Here is a 9,428-nt window from a genome sequence, read left to right as displayed (position 1 = left end):
TTTTTTTCCGTTCTAGCAAATATAACTCAAAAGACACCAGAAGATGTGGCCCGAGAAAATCGCCACAAATATCTCATGGGAGAAACCAAAGCGGTGGGGGTGATGTTCGGGTCAAAAGCCTTTGTCCAGCTGCTAGCCAATCCATTGGTCGGTATTCTCACACATAGGTACGTTCTGTTTACTTTATGCATTTTCCGTCCTAAAAGACTCTCATGGAGCCATGCTTTTAGTTCATATCCGTAAACTTTTTTTTAAACTTTCAATCGTACTTCATTCCTTGAATCAGGGTGATAATCTTCAAATATGATAAAATAGGAACTTGCTGAAAGTGACCTGTTTGAATTTGGGTCATCTCTTTACTTGGAGACCTTTACCTTACCTTAAAAATTAAATTTCAAATCTATTAACACAATTGCATGGTTTATTATTCATTTTTGGTAACCAACGTGTTATTTGTTTCACAGGGTAGGGTACAGTCTCCCGATGTTCACTGGCTTTGTCATCATGTTCCTTTCCACTTTAAGTAAGTTTGTCATTTATCAAAGATTTTACCAACAAATTTTATGGATTTACGGTCCAAAACGCTTTAGTTTTTGCTATCCAAGCCCCTTCTATCCATGGCTTTTTCTTTTAGGGTACTGCCAACTCTAGATAATTAACTAAGTACCAACACTGAAGTTTTTTTGGGAAGTTCAGAATATCTGCTTAGGATTTACCATATTCATTTTTGGTAACCAACGTGTTATTTGTTTCACAGGGTAGGGTACAGTCTCCCGATGTTCACTGGCTTTGTCATCATGTTCCTTTCAACTTTAAGTAAGTTTGTCATTCATCAAAGATTTTACCAACAAATTTTATGGATTTACGGGCCAAAACGCTTGTTTTTGCTATCCAAGCCCCTTCTATCCATGGCTTTTTCTTTTAGGGTACTGCCAACTCTAGATAATTAACCAAGTACCAACACTAAAGGTTTTTTTTTTTGGGGAAGTTCAGAATATCTGCTTAGGATTTACCATATCATACCCACTCCAAAATGTATTTCTTCTTGAATATCTTTACAGTTTTTGCTTTCGGAAGAACGTATGGCGTTCTGTTTCTGGCAAGATCTCTGCAAGGCATTGGATCATCTTGCTCAAGTGTGTCAGGTATGGTATTGACAATTGTCAGGTATGATAGAGACTCCACTTTCCTACTTTCTAATTTATGGGGAAATTAGTATTTAATTTTTAAATCTCGAGATTCTCATGGGAGGGGGAATAGTTTTGTTTTATTCGTAAAGCTAAACTAGGGAATATCAGCTCTGCGAATATGACTTGCTCAATTTCTCACTTTTATTACATCTCAAATTCTCAATAGCCTCACGCCTGTCAGTAATTCTCAGTATACATATTTCCTTTTGTCCGATTTTAGGAATGGGGATGTTGGCTGAGCGATATCCTGACGATCGAGAGCGGGGTAATGCGATGGGCATAGCACTGGGGGGCTTGGCCCTGGGAGTTCTTATAGGTCCGCCATTCGGAGGTATCATGTATCAGTTTGTCGGAAAAACTGCGCCGTTCTTGATTTTGTCCGCGCTTGCACTGGGTGATGGATGTAAGTGTAACTATACAATAGTACAGAAATCATCATCTCATGACAGAAATATTAACTTGGACAAATGGTATGCTGTCTAAAAGCTAAAACTGTCAGAAATTGAAACATATCACTTGATTATTTACCTTAATAATCAAGCTAAGCTATTAGAAATTCAAGAATATAGCCATATCAACCATGTACAAACTTTTCAGTAAAGTTGTTCCTAGGTACTAAATAAACACCTAAGCAAGGGTATTTTGAACGCAATCAAAAGGAAAACAATGAAACCCTGGAGTTAGTAAGTGAACACTTGTTTATTTTCTAGAACTGGTAGGTACTTAGAAATTCTAAAATTCAGTTTTAGGACTTCAAACTGTGATATTAAAGTAGAACTAATATCTTACAATTTTGTTTTGTCTACACCATACAACACAATTTTCGGTTCCATTCATAAAATGAAATCTCATCTGCTCTTCGTTCAAGTATCATTTTTTCAAATTGTTTAGCTAAATTTATAAATCCAGATAGTTTAGAGTAAAATTACGAGTTAATATTTGCAGTTACATATTTCTGCAAATACATAAAAGTGAGTAGGCATTTATTTTTATTACCATACAGTTAGATGCTCTATTTTCTTCGTTATTTAAAATTAGGTACATAAATTACAATGTGTAATATTAAAAAATCTAAATAAATAAATTTTTAAAAAAAAACTTGATATAATATTAATATTACTATCCATCGTAAAAACTTTAATGAGTTTTATTTTAATAAGTATTGAAGGGGTATGTAGAAATGTTAATAATAATTTATTTCATTATACTTTTGATGTCAAGCTTTGTCTGAACTTTGGATAAAGGTCTAAGGTTGGGCATAAAAAATAATTATAATTATGATTATGATTTGTAATCACAGACTCTGAAGATGTGATTATGATCATAATTATAATCCTAATTATAATTAAGATTGTGGTCACATTTTTTCCTGTGATTATGATTGTAATAAAAAATCTATGATTACGAATGTATTTTTTTGTCTATCATACAAAAATATTATAATACCCTCGTAATCACAGGAAAATTATTATTACAATCATAATCACAGAAAATCTAGAATTATACTCGTAATCACAGGAAAAAATGTAATTTTTATTTAAATTATTATTTTTTTTTTTTTTTAGGTTTAAACTATTTGTTCTATGAACTTTTATTTTAAGTTCCTTTTATAATATAAAAAATAAAATGAAAATCTAAAACACAAGTAAAAACACAAAACCCCCAATGAGTATTATTATTTAAAATGTAATGTAGAATTAGGTTTAAGATTTGTTTGGTAGTGTAACAGATATTTATTAATAAAATACATTATATACTGCTTTAACAAAAAGTTTAAATTTATATTTACTTATAAAAATAGTAGTTTATAGATAAAAATAAGTACCTATCGAACAGTTCATATTGTTTTCGATTAATAAAATATCTCATTAAAAATATAATTATTAGATGTCCTTTGAAAATTATTTTTAGTACTTCTACTTTTAAACACATTCGAAATTTTATAATTTTATGAAGAGGTAAGTAAAGGAAAAACAAAATGGAAAAAATATACTTATGGATAAATTAAATTAAATAAATATGGATAAATAAATCATTAAACTCAAGTTATGAAAAGTCTACATACCTACTCATACCCGTAATTATGAAGCAATCGTTTTGGTTTTGCTATGGCACAATGGCACAACCAAAATAACAAACAGTTGCTCGTGCTCACCTTCCCCTTAAAATAATAATAAAAATGGCGTTATAATTCTGTGTCCTCCCTGGAAAAAATAAAATTCTAAACTAATAACGTGACCAATATTGGACTTAGTTACTATTAATAAAAATACATACATGTAAATTCAACTAAAGCTTAAAGTTAAAACCCTTCTGCCAAATATTACCTCTTCATGATTTTAGAATAATAAAATATTATTATTTTGCTTTATTGATTAATTTTTACTTTCCTTATTCTTTTTCTTTCTTACAAGGAGTTCTTAAATGAAATTGAATTTTGTAATTTTTAATAATATTGTAGATTTTGTCTGATCTGAAAACGTGAATCACGAGAATTTGCCATGGCAAAATCAAAACACAAGAACGTAGGTAATTGTCTACCTACTAGTATCTTTCATGTTTTATTTAGACAATACGTGCGAGTAATAAGCTAATAAGACACAATATTATTGGTACAAACTACAAAACTCATTTTCATAATCTATGTATATTTTTAAAAGGAAATAACATCAATAAAAAAATATTAGGTATCTATAAAAATTGAACTTCATTATTTAATTTTGGGTTTTTTATCCAGTTATTTATCTATAAAATAATAACTCATTAGTTATTAGGAACTACCTCCATTTTGACTAAACGTATAGGTACGTAATATTACATACTATATGCCTTTGTAGTATTCAAAGATACAGAAATATAGACAAAAATCGATAGGATGTAAGAAACAAAACTAGGATACAATATACATTGCTTCGTAACGTCACTAGTGCTTAAACCATGATATCTAAACCACAATATTATACAGTACTTACTCACACATGGGTTTTTGAATGTAATAAAAAAAAAAAACTGAAAATAATAATAATAATGAAAAAAAATACTCTAATGATATGTATGTAGATAATGTAGATGTGTAAATGAAGAGAATGAATTAACCAAATATTATGGAACTCTATGCTTATTCCATTTGATATTTTATCACCAAACACAGCACATATTGTATTGAGATATTTTTCTTTTTTCTGAATGGATGATGTGATGTAGACAAGAAGAAGTACAATACTCCGTATACATTAAAAACCTGTAATTTGTAAAAATAATACATAGATAAAATTCAACTGCACTCTGACAATAAAGTTTTATATTCTAAAAAATGAGAATAAAATAATGCGCTATTATATAAAAGCATGTTGTTTAATAGTAAAATAAAAGTAATAAAAAGATTACTCGAGTCCTATTGCTGGTAGGTTAATATCAATTAATCTGGTAAAATTTGAGATTTTTTTCTTCCAATAATACGTTTAAACGATTGAGTTAGCCACTTATGCCCCTCTCTCAATGATTTACCTACATCTATTGAAGGATATATTGATAGAGAGGAGGAAATATTGCAGCAATCTTCAGGACAATTCCAAAACTACTTTATTTACTTTCGAGTCAAAGTGATAAATAATTATTATTTTCTGTAAATAATAATTATTTTAACTAATAGCTGGTTTGGGTCCTTAAATTAAAATTTCTATTTCAACAAAAATCGTGTAGGTACCTTTGTATAGGTACTTACTACTTATCTAACTGATTCTCGTTGAATTGTTATTTTTTGTTAGACATTTAACCTTGTATTTTGTTATTGTTTGCATTTTATCTAGATAATGGGATTTTTTTTGTATATTCTCCCCCTTTCAAATTTCGTTCTTATAGCCTGATAAATACCAAGTTTATCCTCTGTAAGTCTAAAATGATATAATTACCATACCAAGTATAAACATCTACGTAATATGTAAATTAAGAATTTCAACTTTTCTACATACTTCCTCGTACTTATTATAATAAAACTAATTAGATCATTAATGATGTATGTCACATTAAAATGTATTAACAGGCCATCATTTGTTCCAAGTTTAATATTGGTCATATCAAGCTTACTTACTACACAATTACAAATATGACCTTATTTGAACCTTTTTGTAAGTGCCACATCCGAATTCCGCAAGATCCATGAAAAAAATCCCTGATCAGCGTTTTCTTTTAAAATTTCAAAAAGGAAATTCGACCGATAAATCATTATTATTATTATTATTTATTGTCATTTTTGTCAATTTTCCATTTTCTTCTGAGAAACAAGTACATAAAGCTCGGTGGACTTTCTGTAGGATATGTAAGGTAAATGTGTACTTGTGATCACTTTTATCACACAAAGTCCGCTATGCACGAGCTTTATATACGCGTTTCTCAGAAGAAAATGGTTCGTAATCGTAGCTCCGTAGAAAATTGACATAATGGGACAGTATGGGTATTGTTTTAAAACTGAGACTTCAGAGATATAATTCCTGCTATATGCCAGCAGATTACGTCTTTTTAATTTGTTAAATTTTTCCTTTTGAAATTTTAAAAGAAAATGCTTCTAAAAACCATTTTTTCTATGAGTTTAGTAGCAAAAAAGTTATGACTGATTTCTTAAAGGAAGGTTTTGTACTAACACGACAACATAACAGTACCTATTTATCTGTATTGTCGGTTTTATTTGTGAATGTGTAGCGAACTTGATGTAAACAGCTTGAAGCTCCCAATAACAGTACCTATTTATCTGTATTGTCGGTTTTATTTGTGAATGTGTAGCGAACTTGATGTAAACAGCTTGAAGCTCCCAATAACTCAAACTCAACACAGAGCGTTCGAAAAGTCTTGGAACCCCTGAATATTTTTTGAACGGCTAAAGATGAGAGCCTTAAATTTGGGTTAGTGTACTATCTCATAAAATGTCCCAAAAGTAGCTAAAACCAATAGTCAGCCCAAAGCAATCACTCTAGTTAAGGCTGATTGAGAGGCTGACGAAAAACGCTGACCCCATCTGTACACGGGAAGAGGCGAACAAAAAGCAGAAGAGTTCTATCTTATAAAATCCCCTTTTTACATTTTTTAAGTAGTCCCCACATTTCGGCCACAGCCAGGGTCGGTCCAAGGGGGGTCAACTTCAAAATATTAAATGGAAACCCCCTGATTGTAATACATTTTATCAAAGGCTTTAAAAGAAGGTAGTATTTTGATGTAAATTTTAGCTCGACCCGACAACCAGGGCCGGAGTTATGGGCCTATTCAAATTTTCATTTTTCCATGTTCTTCTGCCAATAGGGGAAGCACCAAAAACCGGATATTAATTTTGATCGGTGGTTTGTACTTCAAATAGGTTCCACTAATTATTCACATTGAAATACAGACTCAAAAATTAAATTTCGAAACATCTATTTTCTTTTCATTTTTCCATGTTCTTCTGCCAATAGGGGAAGCACCAAAAACCGGATATTAATTTTGATCGGTGGTTTGTACTTCAAATAGGTCCCACTAATTATTCACATTGAAATACAGACTCAAAAATTAAATTTCGAAACATCTAGGTATTTTTACTTCCCAAGGCCATCAGAATTGGAAATCTAACTTTCATTTTTGGGTCTGAATTTCAATCTGAGCCAGTAGTGGGTAGTGGGACCTATTTGAAGCACAAATCACCGATCAAAATGAATTTCCTGTCTTTGGTGCTTCCCTTATTGGCAGAAGAACATGGAAAATTGAAATTTAAATAGGCCATAACTCTGGCTCTGACTGTCGGATCGAGCTTAAACTTATATCGAAGTACTACTTTTTTAAAGGCCTTTATTAATACGATGTATTACAAACAGGGGGTTTTATATTCAAGATTATGAAGTTAGCCCCCCAGGGCCAACCATTGTTGTGGCCAAAATGTAGTACTTGAAAAAATGGGATTTCCAAAGATATAATACCTACTAACCCAAATTTTAGGTTCTCATCTTTAGCCGTTCAAAAATTATTAAGTAAGGGGTTCTAATACTTTTCGAACGCTCTGACCGCTCTGTATACATAAATATAGATTATTGAAGTTTCCCAGTACACCAGTACAGTATATAGTATACAGAAAGGGTCAATCCTTTAAAATGAAAGATGAATTTATCAATACAACTTAGAATTCGTTGTTATTATAAAAATAGGATTACTTACTTAATTTTATTTGCTTTTAACTTACTCGTATTAAATACTTACTACGTATATCTACTTATAGAATTTCCATTTTAGACATTCTTTGGAGCCTGTACTTATTAAGATTATATACTTACACTCTTGTTAGAATAAAAATAAAAAACAATACGTTATACGTATATCATGGCAATGGTTCAAATTAAAGCTACTGATCTTCTTCTTTCTCTTCTCTATTTCCCCCCTCACAGGGAACACAATTAAGCATGTTAGTAGACAATTCACTGAGTTTCTAATCAAATGGTTAGCAGTACAAACTAAAAGAGCTGATGTTTTGTGCCAGTCATTGGAAATCCCATTAGGCTAAGATTCACTGAGTTTCTAATCAAATGGTTAGCAGTACAAACTAAAAGAGCTGATGTTTTGTGCCAGTCATTGGAAATCCCATTAAAAGAAAAATATTGAATCATTTGTAAAACTTACCTGGAAAGTTTAGAACTTTCAACATAATATAAAAGTTCGAGTTGATCAAGCTAGTCACTTATGCTTCAGCCTTCAAGAACTGATTTAATCACGGTCACTTCCTCATTCTGCCAATTATTTTCCACAATCAGTGATTCATTTGCCCAAATTTGTTCAAGATCGAGAATTTATGATCAAAATTTGATTTCTTGTTGCTTGTAGTGTTGGGAATAATCGATTATGATAACCCAATTATTTTCCACAATCAGTGATTCATTTGCCCAAATTTGTTCAAGATCGAGAATTTATGATCAAAATTTGATTTCTTGTTGCTTGGAAAAGAAAAAAAAAACTTGTTTTTCTTTTCCGTAAACGTTGATGAAACTAGCAACCAATTCAGAAGTGAATGTACCTCCGATGAGATAGAAAAGATAACTGCCAAGTGGGAATTTTTACTGTGTGGGATTTTTTCTAATATGGGGTATTTTTGTAGTTTTGTACTTCTACTTACCCTTTTTCATGTCTGCTATGCTATCCCATTTTAACTTTAACCATTTATTTTCAAATCAGAATCACCTAGAGGAAAATTCATAGATGTAGAAAGAAAATGGGAAAATTTATAGGTACCTAAATTTAAACATTTAAAACACTGGCACGGTCATGGTGTAAAATAAGGAGAAAGTCACGATGACTGTCACATGTCACATTTGTATTTAAAAACCCATCCTCTCTACCTGTTGCTGATACTGAAGGACTAGTTTTTGCTGGTACCAAACAGGTGGTGTAAAAGTCTAGCTGTAGGTACGAGAATAAATAGGACTACACATGGTACAACACCTACCCCAGCACTGACCTTAGGTGAGCCACTTTCTATCAGGTAGACCTGACAGATGAGGCTGTAAAGGTCTGTGTCAGGTCTACCTGATGCCTGATGACCAGACGAGAATAAATAGGACTACACATGGTACAACACCTACCCCAGCACTGACCTTAGGTGAGCCACTTTCTATCAGGTAGACCTGACAGATAAGGCTGTAAAGGTCTGTGTCAGGTCTGCCTGATGACCAGATGTACCTGTTGTCAGGTCCACCTGATAATGAGTAGCTGGCTTTAGCACCTCACCATGACTATGGTGTAGTGAAACCTTATTGTCCTTTGTCTTTAGGTAGGTACTTATCAGGTCTTAATGTCTCCCAAAAAAAAATGACCAGATGTACCTGTTGTCAGGTCCACCTGATAATGAGTAGCTGGCTTTAGCACCTCACCATGACTATGGTGTAGTGAAACCTTACTGTCCTTTGTCTTTAGGTAGGTACTTATCAGGTCTTAATGTCTCCCAAAAAAAAAGGGGGATACGTATATCATGGCAATGGTTCAAATTAAAGCTACTGATCTTCTTCTTTCTCTTCTCTATTTCCCCCCTCACAGGGAACACAATTACGCATGTTAGTAGACACTAGGCCCTAGGCGTCCACAAAGGAATCCCGACCCTCGACCCTAGCTAGCCTAGTCCCGACCCAAGAGAAAATAAACTTATCATGGGCGAGTTTGAATACTCATTGTATAGTCGAATCGGTTAGGGTACCACAAAGGAATCCCGACCCTCGACCCTAGCTAGCCTAGTCC

General features: G+C 32.4%; 1 protein-coding gene and 1 long non-coding RNA gene across 2 annotated transcripts in view; one reads left to right on the top strand and one right to left on the bottom strand.

Annotated features, from left to right (window-relative positions):
• The window catches only part of LOC103515020, a 15,330-nt gene extending 13,657 nt beyond the window's left edge, over positions 1–1,673 (top strand). Inside the window, exons 9-12 of the mRNA XM_026827832.1 lie at positions 17–167; positions 465–523; positions 1,062–1,145; positions 1,411–1,673. Of these exons, the coding sequence (XP_026683633.1) occupies positions 17–167; positions 465–523; positions 1,062–1,145; positions 1,411–1,673 (557 nt within the window). The remainder of the gene's footprint in view (positions 1–16; positions 168–464; positions 524–1,061; positions 1,146–1,410) is intronic.
• A 1,065-nt stretch (positions 1,674–2,738) lies between these two features.
• Positions 2,739–6,594, bottom strand: LOC113469849. The gene is made up of 2 exons (XR_003393139.1): positions 5,930–6,594; positions 2,739–5,848 (listed from the first exon to the last, which is right to left on the bottom strand). It is a non-coding gene; the product is annotated as an uncharacterized LOC113469849 (long non-coding RNA).
• Between the last annotated feature and the right edge of the window lie 2,834 nt (positions 6,595–9,428).

The sequence above is a fragment of the Diaphorina citri genome, unplaced genomic scaffold (assembly GCF_000475195.1).
Source record: "Diaphorina citri unplaced genomic scaffold, Diaci psyllid genome assembly version 1.1 scaffold1258, whole genome shotgun sequence".
NCBI lineage: Eukaryota > Metazoa > Arthropoda > Insecta > Hemiptera > Psyllidae > Diaphorina > Diaphorina citri.
This window is presented reverse-complemented; position numbering and strand designations above follow the sequence as displayed.